At 50.2% G+C, this 20603-nt stretch overlaps 1 protein-coding gene across 4 annotated transcripts in view; it reads right to left on the reverse strand.

The window, feature by feature from the left end:
* The window catches only part of OBSL1 (obscurin like cytoskeletal adaptor 1), a 368734-nt gene that overhangs the window by 340152 nt on the left and 7979 nt on the right, over positions 1 to 20603 (reverse strand). For 3 of the 4 annotated variants that reach the window (XM_069227203.1, XM_069227206.1, XM_069227205.1), the window contains exon 2: positions 546 to 1612. In XM_069227203.1, the coding sequence (XP_069083304.1) occupies positions 546 to 1608 (1063 nt within the window). In that variant the 5' untranslated portion in view covers positions 1609 to 1612. Of the gene's footprint in view, positions 1 to 545; positions 1613 to 5183; positions 5739 to 20603 lie in introns of those variants that run through there. The other variant, XM_069227204.1, reaches the window with a different exon arrangement.

A 20603-nucleotide genomic window follows, 5' to 3' on the forward strand; every position in this document is an offset into this window, starting at 1 on the left:
CCTCGCGCGCACCCTCACCCCCTCACGCGCAACACACCCCCTCACGCACAGCCTCACCCCCTCACGCACAGCCTCACCCCCTCACGCGCGCCCTCACCCCCTCACGCGCAGCCTCACGCGCACCCTCACCTCCCACGCGCATCCTCACGCGCAGCCTCACGCGCAGCCTCACGCGCGCCCTCACCCCCTCACGCGCAGCATCACCCCCTCACGCACAGGCTCACCCCCTCATGCGCGCCCTCACCCCCTCACGCGCAGCCTCACGCGCACCCTCACGCGCAGCCTCACGCGCGCCCTCACCCCCTCACGCGCAGCCTCACGCGCACCCCCCCCACGCGCACCCTCACCCCTCACGCACGGCCCTAAGCACACCCTCACCCCTCACGCGCAGCCTCACGCGCGCCCTCACCCCCTCACGCGCACCCTCACCCCCTCACGCGCGCCCTCACCCCCTCACGCGCGACCTCACCCCCTCACGCGCGGCCTCACCCTCTCACGCGCAGCCTCACGCGCGCCCTCACCCCCTCACGCGCGGCCCACCCTACCTCTGACGTGCAGCTGCACAGCGCTGAGCGTCTGGCCCGCGGAGTTCGAGGCGCTGCAGACGTAGAGCCCCGCGTCCCGCAGCTTGCAGTAGAGCACCTTGAGGATGAAGTAGCCCTGGCGGTCCTCGTAGACCAGGTGCCTCCGGCCGGGGCGCAGCGCCTGCCCGTCCTTCCTCCACAGGATCTCGGGCTTGGGCTTGCCCGTCACGTAGCAGCGGAACTTGGCATGCTTGCCCTGGCTGACGGCGAAGGCCTTGGCCTTGGCACCGGGCAGGGGCCCCTGGCCGTCCGCGGGAAGGATGCGCGGCTCGGGCTCCGCGTCCATCCAGTGCCGGTGGCGCCCGCGGGGCCTGCGCTCCGCGCCCAGGGGGAAGCTGTTCTTGGGGGGCCCGTCCTTGGGGGGCTCCACCAGCAGCATGGCCGCAGCCAGGCTCTCCCCGCACGAGTTGCGCGCCCGGCACACGTAGACGCCCTGGTCGGGCACCCGGGCACTGTGGATCTTCAGGTAGTGCCAGCCCTCCAGCTCGCTGCCCACGGCGAAGTGGGCACTCTCGAAGATGTGGCAGAGGGGCTTGCCATCCTTCTCCCAGGTCAGCGCGGGGCTGGGCTGGCCCCACACCTTGCAGGCGAAGGCCACGTGGTCCCCCCTGGTGACCTTGAGGGACACGGGCGTGATGAGGAAGCGGGGTCCCCTGTGCGCCCCCGGCTCCGGGGCCAGCTCTGCCCCCTCCACGTGCAGGGCGGCGGCCGCATAGGTCTCGCCCACCCCGTTGCGGGCCTTGCAGATGTACTGGCCGCTGTCCTGCGGGGTCACGGCCGAGATGCGCAGCTGGTACGCCGTGCCATCCTCCAGCACCCGGTAGCGGCCCGACGGCGGCAGCGGGCACTTGTCCTTCTCCCAGACCACAGAGGGGCGAGGGTCGCCGGCGATCTGGCACCGCAGGGTGGCGTCCTCGCCGCTCCTCGCCGTGAAGGTGCGCGGGTAGGACAGGAACCGCGGGGCTCCCGCGAAGCCGTCCATCTGCACCTGGTGGCAAGGCTGGCACAGGGCGAGGGTCGTCATCAACCTGGGACAGAGAGAGACAACGGGTGAGTGAGGGTGGGCAGGAGGACGGGAGTGTGGGACAGAGTCAAAGAGCATAAGATGTCAGGAGAACACAAGGGAGGGGTGAAGAGGGGTCAGTGCACACCTGTGAGCCCCCTGGCCCAGCCACCCCTCATGAACCCACCACCTCTAATCTACAGACCACCAGCCCGCTTCACTCTGTCTACAACAGGACACCAGCCGCCCAACCAAAGGCGCCTGGCAAACCATTGGCGACCAGCCACCACCAGCCACCTTCACTCTGTCTACAGCAGGACACCAGCCGCCCAACCAAAGGTGCCTGGCAAAGCATTGGCGAGCAACCAGCCACCACCAGCCACCTTCACTCTGTCTACAGCAGGACACCAGCCGCCCAACCAAAGGCGCCAGGCAAAGCATTGGCAACCAACCAGCCACCACCAGCCACCTTCACTCCAGCTACAGCAGGACACCAGCCGCCCAACCAAAGGTGCCTGGCAAAGCATTGGCGACCCACCAGCCACCTTCACTCCAGCCACAGCAGGACACCAGCCGCCCAACCAAAGGCGCCAGGCAAAGCATTGGCGACCAGCCAGCCACAACCAGCCACCTTCACTCTGTCTACAGCAGGACACCAGCCGCCCAACCAAAGGCGCCAGGCAAAGCATTGGCAACCAACCAGCCACCATTAACACAATGAAAGCACACATTAGACACCAAGGCAGCAAAAGCCACATGCCCCCCCACAAACGTATCCAACAAAACAGAAGAACATGACAAAGTCAACGACCTTGAGTAATCATGAGCACAGCTCATCCAAAAACTGCTGGGGAACAACCCGGCTTGTGCAATCAACGACCAGGCCTTGGACAGGCCACGAGTGACCACCCAGAAGCAAACCAGCACACAGGTATGCATCCACCTCACCGCCAGATTCAGCCCCCTGAGGCCCAGAGGCAGCTGGGCAGGGTTAATTACATCTTGGAGGCAATCTTACCACTTGACATAGAAATGCAGTGAGAAAGATCGAAGAAGGAATATTGGACCAACTGAATCAAATGCTCAGGAGTTGGTATCAAACAAATCCGAGCCAAGAAAAGCCACGTAATACACATTGAGGATCCAAAACACATATGCACATACGAAGACATGCTCTGTGCAAAAGTCACAAGATATATAGACGGTTTATTCAAACAACCAGGTTTTTCAATACTAAATAATAACAAATGGTGAGCAACTCTCAGGGAAGCAAGATCTAAACAGCAGCGTAGGCTAACGCAGGCCACATGGTCATGTACGTAGAGTCCACTGATGCGCAGGTGCCTTGGGTAGTCCATAGGACACCGACCGGAAATAGACCTACATAGTCCTCAAAATCCAGTGAGGAAAGCACTGAGTGCTAATGTTGGAGCTGATATGGAGCGATTGTCGACGTTTCGGTCTCTTAAAACATCAGTTCGCGAGGTCTTCTTCAGAATCAGTGTCCAGATACAAAAAGGCCCCCCAGAGTGCTCCTCTGCTCCCATGGTGTCTGGGATTGCCCCCTGCTAGACTCCTTTATTGATGAACTTTGCTTCTATTTGACTTGCTCCCTGGAATAGGAATTTCTGCTTCAAATTCTACTGATTGACTTTATCTAAAAGGTCAGACATTTTTGTATCTGGATTCTGAGTCCTGAGCTGATCTTTTATTCATCACTGAAAGAACTGATCATTACAATAAACTGTCTACATTTATCATTACCGGAGATTTTCGTGGTGTGGATTTAACTGATACCAATTCCTAAGCAACTGATTTAATTTGTTTACATTTTCTCCTTCATGAGGTCCTGTCATTGGGGTCGATTCGCGAAGGGCTTAGGTGTAGTGAAGTTAGAAGTGCAGAGTCTCTGCAGTCGTGGTGCAGTCCCCACACTGCTGGTCACAATGCGGAGACCCTGTACTCGTAACTTTACTACCCGTAAGTGCCTTCGTGAAGCGGGCTCTATATTTATATGAACAAAGCACATCTCCTGGGGGAATATTGGGCTGCTTTTTTGTGTTTAGTTAGTTCAGATATCCAGCATTACATACTCTTTAGTCTGCCCTAGACCCAGCAAGTTATAACAAGCATTGACAATGCCAATAGGTCTTGCCTTCACAAGAGCTATTGACTTCGGCCAAGTGTTTTGCCATGTTCTCCACCAGTGTGCTTCCTGTTCAGCATGACTAAAGATTAGTGGTGTAGAGTGTTCTAGAGTTCAGTGGAGGAGTAGAGTGTTGTAAAGTGTTGTAGATGGGAGTAGAGTTCAGTGGCAGAGAGTGTCACAGAGTGGAGTGGGGTGAAATTGGGCAGAGTGGATTGAGGTCGTGCTGTGGATTGGAACACACTGAGGAGGATTGGATTCACTGGATTGGAGTGGGGTGGACTGGAGTGGAGTAAGATGAAGTGGATTGGAGTGGGGTTGATTGGATTGAAGCATGGTGGATTGGAGTGGGGTGCAGTGGATGGAGTGGGGTGGGCTGGAGGGATTGCTGTGGCGTGGGGTGGACAGAACTGGGATGGGGTGGATTGAATTGAAATAGAGTGTGGTGGATTGGAGTGAGTGGGGTGGATTGGAGTGGTGTGGAGTGGACTGGAGTGTTGTAGAGTGTTGTAGGTTGGGTTGGAGCACATGGATTGGAGCAGGGTGGATTGGAGTGCGGTTTGGTGGATTGGAGTGGGGTAGACTGGGTGGAGTAGGGTGGAATGGCACAGAGCAGGGTGGATTGGATTGGCGTAGGGTGAATTCGATTGGTGTGGGGTGGATTGGAGTGAGTGGGGTGGAATAGAGTGGGGTGATGTGGAGTTGGTTGCGGTGGATTAGAGTTGATGGGTTGAAATGGGGTGATTGGAGTGGGGTGGATTGAAATGGGGTGGGTGGATTGGACTGGGGTGTGGTGTGCTACAGTGGGATGGATTGGATTGGGGTGGGTGGGGTATATTGGAGAGGGGGATCTTATATTAGATTGGGGTAGATTGGAGAAAGGTGGCTTGGAGTCGGTGGATTGTTAAGGGGTGTCCAGGGCTATCAGGATAGATGTACAAAGCTTTTTCGCATTTGCAAACGGCCCAAAAATGCCAGAATGCTTTTTATGATGTACAAGTCCCAAATTGCGATTCAGGAATTTATTACCGAATCACAATTTGGGTTTTGCGATTCGGTATCTGGAATGGACATGTTGAGGGCGTCCCTTCCTCATACTGAATTGCAAGTGTGATATAGGAGTGTTTTGAGGCCCAAATGCACTCGCAAAACATTTGCAATTTACCACCAACTTAAAGTTGGTGATAACCCATTTGAAAATGGGATAGCGTCCCTTAGGGACGCCTTCCCCTTTGAGAATTGATGGAGAAATGTTTTAAGGAGCAGGCAGTGGTCCAAGGGACTATTATGTGCTCCTAAAAAATGAAACTTTAAAGTTTGTTTTTTTCTTTTTAAATGCATTCCTTTAAGGAAAACAAGCTACATTTAATAAAAATAGATTTATTTATGTAAAAGCAATTACAGACATGTGATGGCTGCGATTCCTAACGGTTTGCAAATTGTGACCTACCTCTGTCACGACTCACGTGCTGCTTACGCCTGGAATCCGCAGATCGAGTGGCGTGGGTCTTGAAAGTTCAGCTTTGGCCCAGAAAGGGGGGACTCTTTCTAGTAGCCACGGTGCTGTAGGCAATGGAAACGCCAAGAACAGACCGTGCCCTTTAGAAATAGCGCCAGAGGGAAAAAAAACTTAAAAAGGGGAAAAACCTCCAAACAGTAGATTCCTGAAACAAGAACAAAAACCAGGAATCAAAAAGAAACAAAAATGCAGGTAAACACGAAATTGGACAAGATTCAGAACCGAAGGCAAAGAATCAGGAGCGAAGACACAATCAGAGCAGATAGTGTTGCAGCGCAAGGAAAGGAAGAAAACAGAGCCCTTAAATACCAAGAAACAGGAAATGACCAACAGGAAGTAAAAGGACACCATCTTAGATAGGGAAAAGTACATAGGACAGAATAGAGTAGGAACCATAGAGAATAGGGAACAAGGAATGCTGGGAAGAAAAAGGTAACATGGGAAGGGGGAAAAGACATAAAGAAAGTACAATAAAATGCCCCAAAGAAGAAAAGAAGAACAGGTAAGGAGGGTTCAGGGGGTACCAGGGACGCAAGGAAAAGCAGAGCGAGGCCCCAAGCAAAATCTGGGGCCTCGCGAGGTGCACAGAAGGCTCGGGGCGCGCCGCGTCCTGAGGACGCGCTGTGCGGCGCGAGCCGAATGCTCGGCTCGCGCCGCGTGTTGCGGCGCGACAATAGGTCCCCCCCCCCCGAAGGCCCAGGTTTGAAGGGAAACAAACGATGAAAACGAGAAATCAGAAGAGGTGCGTGAACAGAAGATGCATCTTCCCAAGAGCATTCACTAAGAGGATATCCCTTCCAGTGAATCAAATACTGAAGACGTCTGTGAAAAAAGCGAGAGTCACAAATTTCCTGAACCTCATATTCAGGTACATCATTCACCAACACAGGAGGAGGACAAGGAAACTGACGAGAGAAAGAGTCAGGTACATAAGGTTTGAGCTGGGACACATGAAAGACCGGATGAATCTTCCAAGTATGAGGCAAGCTAAGACGGACAGTGACAGGAGTGATCAACTGAAGAATACGGAAAGGCCTGTAATAGCGAGGTGTGAACTTATTAAGAGAAAGGCGTGAGGGCAAGAATTTGGAGGAAAGCCAGACTTTATCTTGAGGGTGATAATCTGGAGTGGGTCCACGTTTCTTATCTGCGATCTTCTTCATATATCTCTTGGTGTTCAATAAATTAGATCTAATTAGCCTATAGATTTGCAGGAGACGTTTGGAAAAAGATGTAATCGCAGGCAGAGGAGAGGTAGATTGAGGAGAAGTAGGAAAAGAGGTAGGATGATAGCCATAGGAACAGAAATAAGGAGTGACCTTGGAGGCACTATGGACAGTATTGTTATAGGAAAATTCAGCAATAGGGAGATAAGTGTTCCAGTTGCTTTGGGTAGAATTACAAAAACAGCGAAGGTATTGCTCTAATCCTTGGTTCAGACGCTCGGTTTGTCCATTGGTCTGAGGATGGAAACCGGATGAGAGTGCTATATTGATATTTAGTGTCTTGCAAAAATATTTCCAAAACCGGGAAATATACTGAGGTCCTCTGTCAGATACAATGGTATGTGGAAGTCCATGGAGACGGAAAATATGGTCGATAAATATCTGGCTCAATTCTTGGGATGTAGGTAACTTTTTTAGGGCAGTGAAGTGAGCCATTTTAGTAAAGGAATCAACAGTGACCATGATAACCTGGTTTCCAGCTGATTGTGGAAGTGAACACATGAAGTCAGTAGAAATAGTATGCCATGGAGCTGGTGGAACAGGCAAAGGCTGTAGTAATCCTGCAGGTCTGGTACGGGGAATCTTGACTTGAGCACATATGGGACAAGCCTGAACGTATCTTTCAACATCTGACTTCCAGGTAGGCCACCAGAAAGATCGCGAGAGAAGTTCTTGTGTGGCTTTGATGCCTCTATGACCAGCAACCGGCGAATCATGGCACATCTGTAATGCCTTGTCTCGAACTCTGTTAGTAGGGAGGAATAACAGATTCTGATGATAATAGTATCCTTCCTTCTTGCATAAAAAGGATCTTAGTTTCTCTACTTCGCTGTTAGGCAGGCTGGAGTACTCCAGTTGTATCGCCTCCAGAAAAGATTGAGCAACTCCAATGATCTTACTAGGTTCCAGTAGATACTGAGATGGGGAAGGAGTACAATCTGGATAACGGCGAGACAGAGCATCAGCCAGAATGTTTTGGGATCCAGGAATATAGGTGATGTAAAAATCATACTGATTGAAGAAAAAGGCCCAACGGGCCTGGCGACTAGTCTGGCATACAAAATTACATAGACATTGTAGATTACGGTGGTCTGTTCTCACCTCAAAAGGCTCCTTGGAACCCATCAGAAACTGTCTCCATTCTAGGCAGGCTGTTTTCAGAGCTAATAACTCCCTTTCTAGTACTGAGAAATGTTGTTCTGCCGTAGAGAGTATATGGGATAAATAGAAAACAGGATGTTCAAGACCATCATCTTCTTGTTGTTGGAGTAAGGCAGCTCCAATAGCTCTTTCGGAAGCATCGGTAACTACAATAAACTGTTTGTTGGTATCTGGATGTCTTAAGATGGGGGCTTGAGTGAAAGGCTTCTTTAAATCTTGAAAAGCTGTTTCAGCCGCCTTAGTCCAGACAAACCCCTTCTTTAAATTTTCCTTCTTTAAAGTATGAGTTATATGGCTGGTCTGTTTAGCAAAGTCTAGAATGAACTGCCGATAAAAATTTGCTAATCCTAGGAAACATTGTGTTTCTTTAATAGAAGAGGGAGAAGGCCAATCGAGAATTGCTTGTACTTTTTCTTGGTCCATAGCTATGCCGGTGGGACTTAAATGATAACCCAGATATTTGACTTCCGTCTTATCGAACTCACATTTTTCGGGTTTACAGAGTAGTTGATGTGCTCGGAGTCTTTGAAGGACTTGTTTCACATGGGAAGAATGGAGTTTGGGATGTCTGGAATAAATAAGGATATCGTCTAAGTAGATTACAACTGTCTGGTTCAAGAGATCAGAAAATATTGAGTCCATAAATCTTTGAAATATTGCGGGGGCATTCGTAAGACCAAAAGGCATGACCTTGTACTCAAAATGACCAAATGGTGTCCTGAATGCTGTTTTCCACTCGTCTCCTTCCTTAATACGTAAGAGGTGGTAGGCTCCCCGAAGATCCAATTTGGTAAAACTTTGAGCCCCTCTGACTGCCTCTAGAATATCCTTGATGAGGGGCAAAGGATAACGATCCTTTATAGTTATCTTATTCAGGCCTCAAAAATCCAGGCAAGGACGAAGATCTTTAGTCTTCTTGGGTACATAAAAGAGAGGAGCCCCTGCCGGAGAAGACAATGGAACAATGAGACCACTCTGTACATTTTCCTCCAGATACTCCTTAAGAACTTCCTTTTCAGGTTCCGTGAGAGAATACATCCTTCCAAAGGGAACGACAGTTCCAGGTTCCAAGGGAATAGCACAATCGTACTCTCGATGTGGAGGTAATACAGGTCTGGATGGTTTTTGGAACACATCTTGAAACTCTAAATAGTGTTCAGGGACTCCTTGGACTGTATTGATGGAATATTCCGTAGTACTTTTAATAGGTGTTAATCTGTTCGGTGACCAATATTTGTCGGAAGCAAAACAGTTCTCATGGCAAAACTGTGAGGACAAGGAAATAGTCCGGGTTACCCAGTTCACATACGGATTATGTCTTGTAAACCACGGAATTCCGAGAATGATGGTATGGTTGGGAGATGAAATGATATCAAAGGAGATGTGTTCTTGATGATTACCAAACTGTAAATTTAACATCAAGGTCGTAGTATCGACTGGACCAGAGGATATCAAGGATCCATCCACTGTGTGCACTTGTTCAGGGATGTCTTTGGGTTGTGTTGGAATCTGTTGATTAGTGGCCCAAGTCTTATCCATGTAAATACCACTAGCACCACAATCTAGTAATGCCATAGTCCTTTCTTGACGGCCATCAGGTAGTTGTAATATGACAGGTAACATGAACAAGTATGTCGTATTGTCATTAAATGAACTGATGGAAGGTATAGCCGAGGATCCCGTCTCCTCCCTTCTTACAGAGGACGGGAAGTGGCGTTTCCCGATGGTCTTGGTGGACGTACAGGGCAGGTACGAAGCATGTGACCAGCAGAACCACAGTATAGGCACAATCCTTTCTTACGTCTGTCTTCCCGCTCACTAGCGGAGAGCGGCCCTCGAGTAGTATCCACTTGCATGGGTTCCCCCTCTATGTCTCTAGCAGGAGGACGAGATTCCTCAGAACGAGGCAGATACACCTGTGAAGTGCTTGGCTGGGAAGACCCTCTACTCCTTCTCTTCTCCATTCATCGCTCTTGAAGACGATACTCAATGGAAAGTGCTTGATCCATCAGGCCACGGAGATCTTCAACTCTGGTGGAATGTACTAATTCATCTTTTATTTCTTCCTTAAGTCCTCTGCGAAACAAAGTCACCAGGGTACGCTCCACCCAGGTGGTCTCTGCCGCTAGCTGACGAAAACGTGTAATATATTGAAGGACATCTTGGGAGCCTTGCTGGATGTCACATAAGGCTTCTTCCGCAGAGGCCTCCAATCCTGGACGACTAAACATTTGTTTGAAGCGAGTCACGAAAGCAGAATAGTCCGACAATACCGGATCGTTGGATGACACCATCGGGGTTGCCCAGGCCAAGGCAGGACCGGATAATGCACTGATAAGATATCCCACCTTTGTCCTGTCATGGGAGAATTGGGTAGGTCGGAAGGCGAAGTACACCGTTAATGCATCAAGGAATTCACGCAGTTTAGTTGGTTCACCAGAGAAACGAGGAGTAGAAGCGGAGATAGTCGGAACATCGCCACTGCGGAAGGCCAAAGCCTGTCGTAACACAGCATTCTCATTGCGTAGTTGTTGCAATTCCTGAGCTTGTTGCTGAATAGTATTCAGAAGAGATTGATCAGGATCTGCAGCAGCCACCACTGTATCGTCCATGGTGTCAGAAGACGTCGGTATGGTTTGGCGCTGCAATCTGTCACGACTCACGTGCTGCTTACGCCTGGAATCCGCAGATCGAGTGGCGTGGGTCTTGAAGGTTCGGCTTTGGCCCAGAAAGGGGTGACTCTTTCTAGTAGCCACGGTGCTGTAGGCAATGGAAACGCCAAGAACAGACCGTGCCCTTTAGAAATAGCGCCAGAGGGAAAAAAAACCTAAAAAGGGGAAAAACCTCCAAACAGTAGATTCCTGAAACAAGAACAAAAACCAGGAATCAAAAAGAAACAAAAATGCAGGTAAACACGAAATTGGACAAGATTCAGAACCGAAGGCAAAGAATCAGGAGCGAAGACACAATCAGAGCAGATAGTGTTGCAGCGCAAGGAAAGGAAGAAAACAGAGCCCTTAAATACCAAGAAACAGGAAATGACCAACAGGAAGTAAAAGGACACCATCTTAGATAGGGAAAAGTACATAGGACAGAATAGAGTAGGAACCATAGAGAATAGGGAACAAGGAATGCTGGGAAGAAAAAGGTAACATGGGAAGGGGGAAAAGACATAAAGAAAGTACAATAAAATGCCCCAAAGAAGAAAAGAAGAAAAGAAGAACAGGTAAGGAGGGTTCAGGGGGTACCAGGGACGCAAGGAAAAGCAGAGCGAGGCCCCAAGCAAAATCTGGGGCCTCGCGAGGTGCACAGAAGGCTCGGGGCGCGCCGCGTCCTGAGGACGCGCTGTGCGCCGCAAGCCGAATGCTCGGCTCGCGCCGCGTGGTGCGGCGCGACAACCTCATTCATATTCATGAGGTAGGTCTATTAGTGACTCGCTACTAATAGCTAATGAAACTCAAAAGAGTTTTTATACATTAGGAATAACGAGTCCCTAATTACAATCCACAAAAAAATCACAATTAGGTGATTGTTCTTCCTATATGTGTACATCTAGCCCAGAGTGCTGCATTTTGTTGCTGAGGTGTTTTGGGGCGTCCACAGGTGTAGTGATACATTTTGTGGGTTCAACATATGGGCACCCAGAATGACTTTGCTATGTTTAGTTGTTGAGGTATTTGGGGCCTCAGACATGGACGAGGGGGAAAGATGAGCCTTCAGAGACCAAGCCTCACCACAAAGGAGCTGTGCACCTGCAGTAAGAGACCCAGCCATACTTTAGAGCAGCAGGGCCTGGCCTTAACAGCACTGGAGATAGACCATGCAGAAGCCATCCTCCAGTCAGCCAGCTACCAGCCAGCAGCACTCACCTCCTTACAGCAAGAATGCACAAGCAGAAAAAGGTATAGTGCTATGCTACAGTGCTCACAACCCCGCGCACCAACCACCCTCCCACAGAAGCCTCCTCCCAGGGCCAAGGCAGCTAAAACACTCTAGGCATGGCATTTAACCAGCCCTTGGGCCTTTTCCAATCACAGGCCCCCCACCCACGCAGGCTGCCATGTGGAAGGAATGGGTGGAACACCTGAAGGCATACTTCGCAGCATTGGACGTCTCTGAAGACAGCGAAAGGATACCTCGGTGGGGGTAGACATACTCAAGGTCTCGAAAAAATGTCTGGAAAGAGGACCCCCGCGCACATGCCAGATGTTAAGGATGCCATAACAACATATTATGAAGCATTTGCAAACCCAGACTATGAACGCTTTCTGCTCCACCAGGCAAGCCAGAACCTGTGTGAGACTGTGGATGTCTTCTATGCTCCCCTAAAAGAACTGGCCAGCACATGCACCCCACTGGATGCAGATGACATAATCAGGGTGCAATGTATTCAAGGCTGCAAGTCTGCAAAACGCCAAAAACAAATCTTGCAGGTCGCCAACATGCCTATGTGTGACATCCTCGCCCTAGGACGCCCCAGGGAATTGTCAAAAGCCAGTTCATCCCACATGGAGGCCTCCCTACAGAGGCCCATCAGAACCGAGCCTGCCAATCTACCCCGGAAAAGTAAACAAGAAGCAGTCAAACCCAAAGCAGCCAGCAGATCATGTGATGGTGTGAGCAGCCATTCCCACACCCCAGGGAATGCCCTGCCCAAGGGAAGAAATGTTTAGCCTGTGAAATGCTTAACCACGTCACGAACATCTGTCACTCCACCCCACAAAGGGGCAAACCACAATGGAAAAGTGTACATACGGTCAAGACCACATCTGTCCCTCCATAGGACAGCGACATGGACCACGATGAATCCAGTGAAGCTATCCATGCTGTACAGGAATTGGACACCCACACGGACCGTTGCAAAATGCTGAGTACAACTGCAGAAGCGAAGCATCACTGCTCTCATCTATTAACCTCATGACTGTAGAGCTGTGTCAGACATTGCCCGCACCACCAGCCCAATGACCCACAAAAGTCCAAATGTATACATTCAGCAAACACAGCCCTCTACAACTAGTGGGTGCTTTTCATGCAAAATTCAGCCATGTGTCCCCTTCCACGAGAGCCAAAGTCTCTCTCGGAAGAAGGATCAGGGTTCCTGCTAGCATGCTAGATGGCTCAAGCCTTCCACCTTGTCCAGTTCACTTTGGCATCTGTGCCATGGAAGCAGAACCATTAGTGCAAGAATTTGCTCCCCTATTCATCAGCATCGAGTGCCTAAAAGGATAGGCAGTCCAGCTCCACACTGACAAGTCCATAGAGCCAGTCACACTTCACCACCAGAGAATGGCATTTCATTTATGCTCCATAGCCAAGCAAGACCTAAAATACCTTGAGAATGCTGGCATTATTGAGAAATTCACTGGATCGACCATGTGGTTCGCCCCCATAGTAGCATCCAAGAAACACAAAGATCCAGGAGCAGTAAGAATCTGCGTGGAAATAAGACTGCAAGATCTCATCATAAAGAGGGAATCCACCTAACTCCCACAGTAAATGACTTAATTAGAGAGCTGGTAGGTTCCAAGTGGTTCTTGAAGTTGGACTTAAGATCAGGATACCATCAAATACTGCTACACCCTGGCTCTCACCAGATTACCACCTTCCCCACCCTTGTGGGACTGTGCAGTTATAAAAGACAGAATTTCAGCGTTTCCAGTGCTACAGAGGTCTTCTAAAATGTCATCAGGGAAGTGCTTGCTGGTCTCCCCCTGTGCTAAATGTGAGTGACAACATGCTCGTCCATGTGCTGATTGTAGAAAGCCACCTCACCTGCCTACGAGCTGTGTTTAACCAGCTAAGGGACCATGAACTAACCACAAGAGAAATTCCTCAGACAGAACATATGGTTCTTTAGAAACCTGTTTTCAGCACACGGAGTTGTGCCAGAACCAGAAAAGATGACAGACATATAGGAAGCACCTGCACTCTCGTATGTGACAGAAGTTCAGAGTTTTCTCAGAATAGTCACACACTGTGGCAAACCTTACAGCCCCCCTGCGAGAGTCCATGAAAGATGTTATATTGTATCTCCACCTTACTGCACAGGCGAGGACAGGTGTCAAGGTGTATAACCCCTTCCTGCAAGGCAGCAAGAACAGATGTTATTTTATGTCTCTATCTGAAGGCACAGTCAAGTAGCGGTGTCAAGGCGTAGAACAGCTCAAGACAAGGTAACAGTAACAGATGTCATATTGTATCTCCACCTTACTGCACAGGCGAGGACAGGTGCCAATGTACATAACACCTTACTGTAAGGTGGTGAGAACTGATGTCAACTTGTTTCTCCACCTTGCTGCACAGATGAAGACAGGTGTTGATGTGTATATCACCATAATAGAAAGGGGGCAGAACAGGTGTTGTGTGGTGCCTCACCATCCTGAGGGCAGCGAGAAGAGCTCCTTGTACTGTGGTCAATATTGAGCCTACAAAGCTCTTTAGAGGCTGTTGTTTCCTCCTCTGATCCCTTCGGGCACCTTGACCACACGGGCTGTCCTGGTCATCGAGGATACCCCTGAAGGAGCCACAGTAGGCAATCCTTGCCTACCAGTACTTACCAGTACTTGTCGGTACTTCTAGGCCTCAGTGGGCTCCTCCACATCCCCCAACAGGAGACCCTCCCTGTGGGAGGAGGAGTCTGTGACTCCACTTTTTACTGATTGTGGTAATTCCTCTCTGACTGACTGCAGTGATATCAGTATGGTCCTTTTTATCCAGCTCCAATGAGGTCCTGAGTGAACTCTCAGAGGGATCACCGCTCCTACACTCACGACAGTTAACAGTACGACCTCATCCCAACAAGCAAAACAAGTAGTGCACCTAGAAACCACCCTGACTGGCATCAAATGATGCAACTGAATGGGGCCAAAATCATAGTACAGTGCAAGAGATCCCTGAGCCCCACTAACCTCCTGTGGATCCACATACTTTAACCAATCAGACACTGCAACTCACTGTAGGACAGTCAGCCACATGCAGCACCTCTCCATCCACACACTGCAACTCATTCTAGGACAGTCAGTCACGTGCAGCATCCATCCAACCAGACACTGCAACTTATTCCAGGACAGTCAGTCACATGCAGCACCCATCCAGCCAGACACTGCAACTCATTCTAGGACGGTCAGTCACGTGTAGCACCCATTCAACTAGACTCTGCAAGTCATTCCAGGACAGTCAGTCATGTGCAGCACCCATCCAATCAGACACTGTAACTCTTTCTAGGACAGCCCTTCACGTGCAGCACCCATCCAAACAGACACTTCAATTCATTCTAGGACAGTCAGTCACGTGACACACCCATCCAACCAGACACTGCAACTCATTCTAGGACAGTCAGTCACATGCAGCACCCATCCAACCAGACACTGCAACTCATTCTAGGACAGCCCGTCACACGCAGTACCCATCCAACCAGACACTTCCAACTCATTCTTGGACAGTAAATGACGTGCAGCATCCATTCAACCAGACTCTGCAAGTCATTCTAGGACAGTCAGTCACGTGCAGCACCCATCCAACCAGACACCATTCTAGGACTGTCAGTCACATGCAGCACCCATCCAACCAGACACTTCAACTCATTCTAGAACAGTCAGTCACTCGCAGCACCCATCCAACCAGACTCTGCAGTCATTCTAGGACATTCAGTCATGTGCAGCACCTTTCTAATTCGACATGGCAACTCATTCTAGGACAGTCAGTCACATGCATCAATACTCTAGCCATACACTGCAACTCTTTCTAGGACAGTCAGTTACTTGCAGAACCGATCCAGTGAGACACTACAATTCATTCTAGGACAGTCAGTAAGGTACAGGACCTTTCCAACCAGACACTGCAACTCATTCTACGACATTCAGTCGAATGCAGTACCTCACCAACCACACACTGCAACTCATTCTAGGACAGTCAGTCACTTGCAGCACCCATCCAAACACACACTGGAACTCACTCTAGGACAGTCAGGCACATGCAGAACCCATCCACCCAGACACTGCAACTTATTCTACGACAGTCAGTCACTTGCATCACCATCCAACCACACACTGCAACTCATTCTAGGACAGTCAGTCACTTGCAGCACCCATCCAACCACACACTGGAACTCATTCTAGGACAGTCACTCACATGCAGCACTTCTACAACCACACACTACAGCTCATTCTCGGACACTGAGTTATATGCAGCACCCTTCCAACCAGACATTACAACTCATTCTAGGATAGTCAGTCCCATGCCGCACCTCTCCAACCTCACACTGCAACTCATTTTAGGACAGTCAGTCACATGCAGCACCTCTCCAACCACACACTGCAACTCATTTTAGGACAGTCAGTCACATGCAGAACCCATCCACCCAAACACTGAAACTCATTCTAGGACAGTCAGTCACTTGCATCACCCATCCAACCACACACTGCAACTCATTCTAGGACAGTCACTCACGTGCAGCACCCACCAACCAGACACTGCAAGTTATTCTAGGACAGTCAGTCACTTGCAGCACCCATCCAAACACACACTGGAACTCACTCTAGGACAGTCAGGCACATGCAGAACCCATCCACCCAGACACTGCAACTTATTCTACGACAGTCAGTCACTTGCATCACCATCCAACCACACACTGCAACTCATTCTAGGACAGTCAGTCACTTGCAGCACCCATCCAACCACACACTGGAACTCATTCTAGGACAGTCACTCACATGCAGCACTTCTACAACCACACACTACAGCTCATTCTCGGACACTGAGTTACATGCAGCACCCTTCCAACCAGACACTACAACTCATTCTAGGACAGTCAGTCCCATGCCACACCTCTCCAACCACACACTGCAACTTATTTTAGGACAGTCAGTCACATGCAGCACCTCTCCAACCACACACTGCAACTCATTTTAGGACAGTCAGTCACATGCAGAACCCATCCACCCAAACACTGCAACTCATTCTAGGGCAGTCAGTCACTTGCATCACCCATCCAACCAGACACTGCAACTCATTCTAGGACAGTCAGTTACTTGCAGCACCCATCCAACCACACACTGGAACTCATTCTAGGACAGTCACTCACATGCAGCACTTCTACAACCACACACTACAGCTCATTCTCGGACACTGAGTTATATGCAGCACCCTTCCAGCCAGACATTACAACTCATTCTAGGATAGTCAGTCCCATGCCGCACCTCTCCAACCTCACACTGCAACTCATTTTAGTACAGTCAGTCACATGCAGCACCTCTCCAACCACACACTGCAACTCATTCTAGGACAGTCACTCACATGCAGCACCCATCAAACCAGACACTGCAAGTTATTCTAGGACAGTCACTCACATGCAGCACCCATCCAGCCAGACACTGCAAGTTATTCTAGGACAGTCAGTCACTTGCAGCACCCATCCAACCACACACTGGAACTCATTCTAGGACAGTCACTCACATGCAGTACCCATCCAACCAGACACTGCAAGTTATCCTAGGACAGTCAGGCACATGTAGCACCTCTCCAACCACACACTGGAACTCATTCTAGGACAGTCACTCACATGCAGTACCCATCCAACCAGACACTGCAAGTTATCCTAGGACAGTCAGGCACATGTAGCACGTCTCCAACCACACACCAGACCTCTTTCTATGACAGTCAGTCACAGGCAGAACACCGTCTAACTACACACTGCATCTCATTCTAGGACCGTCAGTTACATGAACCATCCTGCCCAACCAAACACTGCAGCTCCTTCTAGGACAGTCAGTCATATGCAGCACCTGTTCAACCACACACTGCAACTCATTCTAGAATAGTCATTCATATGCAGCGCCCGTTCAACCACACACTGCAACTCATTCTAGGACAGTCAATCATGTGCAGCACCTTTCCAACTAGACACAGCAACTCATTCTAGAACAGTCAGTCACGTGCAGCAGCCATCCAACCACACACTACAGCTCATTCTATGACATTCGGTAACATGCAGCACCTTTCCAACCAGACACTGCAACTCATAGGGTAGTCACATGCAGCACCTCTTTAACCACACACTGCAACTCATTCTAGGACTGTCAGTCACTTACAGCAGCCATCCAGCCACACACTGGATTTCACTCTATGACAGTCAGTCACATGCAGAACCGATCCAACCAAACACTGCAACTTATTCTAGCACAGCCAATCACATGAAGCACCTCTCCAACCACACACTGAAAGTCATTCTAGGTCAGTCAGTCACATGCAGCACCCATCCAACCACACACTGCAAGTCATTCTAGGACAGTCAGTCACTTGCAGCATGCATGCAACGAGACACTGCATCTCATTCTAGGGCAGTCAGTTACATGCAGCACGCATTCAACCACACACTAGAACCCATTCTAGGATAGCCAGTCACATGCAGCACCCATCTAACCAGACACTGCACCTCATTCTCGAACAGTCAGTCACATTCAGCACTTCTCCAACCACACACTGCTGGTCATTCTAGGGCAGTCAGTCACGTGCAGCACCTCTCCAACCATACACTGGAACTCATTGTAGGACCGTCAGTCACACGCACTACCCATCCAAGAACACACAGCAACTCATTCTAGGACAGTCAGTCACATATAGGACCCATCCAACCAGACACTAAAACTCATTCTAGGACACTCAGTTGCATACAGGACCCCTGCTTCTATCTAGCCAAACACCGAAATCCTTCAAGGACAGCTGTTTACCCTCAGCACTAACCCCAGAAGCCCTAGAGGGACACATGGTTTGAAGGTGACTGAACTCCCAGGTCACGTGTGGTCAGCACACCCCAACACTACCTCTATCCCTCTTCCAAGGGTGACCAGCCATGCGGGTGGCGACCGCCTACTTTGGCTGCACTACACCAGCTCTACCCCCTACCTGACGAGACCACCAATCTCAGGGACACTGTGGTGTCGGGCGCAGGAACAGAGCACACAACACACCTAGCTGCACCATCTTGCCTGGCCCCGCCTTCAGCCCTGAAAAGAGCCACGCATCAGACGTTAGAATAATGCATGTTGGGCAGATCCCCCGCATCGCGGCCTAGACAGACTGGCTATTCATTATAACAGTCACATGATCACGTTGGAACAAACCATGGTCACCTAACCAGAAGGTAACACAACTTAGGACCCCCTTTAACTTGGCAAACCCCACCAGTGGTAGGCCTGGTGCCACTTCCAAATCAATTAATCAATCAATCAGTGTTTTTAAAGCTCAGCTACTCACCCGTTAGGGTCTCAAGGCGCTTGGGGGGGGGGGGTGTAGCATATACCAGTGAGGTGGTTCAAAAAAGCCATGTCTTCAGTTCCTTTGTGAAGCTGAGGAGGGAGGTTGTTTGGCTGATGTGGATGGGTAGGGAGCTCCAGGCAGTGGCTGCGAGGTAGTAGGAGCCTCCTCCTGTTCTGGTTTTCCTGATGCGGGGAACTTCTGCGAGAGAGAGCTGGGCTGAGCGTAGGGCCCTGTGGGGTGCGTGTAGGTTGTGTTGCTGGTTCAGGTAGGCTGGTCCGGTGTTGTGGAGGGCTTTGTGTGTGTGGGTGAGGACCTTGAAAGTGATTCTTTTCTCTATGGGGAGCCAGTGCAGTGTACGCAGGTGTTGCAAGATGTGGCAGTGTCGGGGTAGGTCGAAGACCAGTCTGGCGGCAGCATTTTGGATGCTTTGCAGTTTGCGGGTGAGTTTTTTGTGGATACCGGTGTAGAATGTGTTGCTGTAGTCCAGTCTACTGGTGATGAGGGTGTGTGTGACAGTCTTTCTATGTTCAAGGGGGATCCACTTGAAGGACTTGCGTAGTAGGCGGAGGGTGCGGAAGCAGGTGGAGGTGACTGAGTTGATTTGATGATTCATGCTGAGGTCGGGGTCCAGGATGATTCTGAGGTTGCGGGCTTGGCTGGTGGGGGTGAGTGGGTTTCTAAAGGTGGGTGGCCACCAGGAGTCACCATGCGTTGGGTTGAGGGCCCATGATGAGTACTTCTGTCTTGTTAGTGTTCAGTTGAAGGCAGCTGTTTATCATTCAGTTGGCGACTGCTTTCATGCCTTCGTGGAAGTTGTGTCTGGCCTTGTCTGGTACATTGGAGATGGAGACGAAGAGTTCGGTGTCGTTGGGGTAGGAGATGATATTTATTCCGTAGCTTCTGACGAGGGTGGCTAGCGGGGCGATGCAGACATTGAACAGCGTGGGGCTGAGAGAAGATCCCTGGGGCACTCCGCAGGTGGTGGGTGTGGGATCTGCGAGGAAGAGGGTGAGTCTAACTCCTTGCGTTCTGCCGGAGAGGAAGGATTGGATCCAGACGAGGACCTTGCTCTGATGCCATCTTCGTGGAGTCTTCTTATGAGGGTGTGATGGGAGACTGAGTCAAAAACCACTGAGTGGTCTAGTAGGATGAGTGCCAGGAGGGCTGTTTCAGTGCTGTGGTTTGACCTGAATCCGGATTGGGATATGTCGATGATGTTGTGGTCTTCAATAAACGTGGTGAGCTGGCTGTTGACTGCTTTTTCAATGACTTTTGCCGGAAATGGAAGTAGGGAGATGGGACTGAGGTTTTTGAGGTCAGAGGGCTCTGCAGAGGGTTTCTTGAGGCAGGGTTGATCTCGGCGTGTTTCTCGGCGTGTCGGGGAAGGTGGCGGCGGCTAGTGAGCAGTTGATGGTGAGGCGGAGCTTCGGGGCGATGGTGTCTGCGGCTCTGTTGAAGATGTGATGGGGGCATGGGTCCGTTGGAGCCCAGGAGTGTATGGACTTCATTGTTTTCAGCGTATCTTTGGTGGAGAGGGGTGTCCAGGTGGAGATTGTCGGTTTGTTGGTGTCGGGTTTTGTAGAGGGGGTTCTGCGCGAAGGTTGTCCTTGTTGAAACTGTTGTAGATGGTCTTGATTTTGTGGTGGAAGTAGGAGTCTGTCGCAGAGGTCCTGTGAGGGTGGGATGTCCATTGTTTCTCTGTAGGGTT

The sequence above is a fragment of the Pleurodeles waltl genome, chromosome 3_2, assembly GCF_031143425.1.
Source record: "Pleurodeles waltl isolate 20211129_DDA chromosome 3_2, aPleWal1.hap1.20221129, whole genome shotgun sequence".
NCBI lineage: Eukaryota > Metazoa > Chordata > Amphibia > Caudata > Salamandridae > Pleurodeles > Pleurodeles waltl.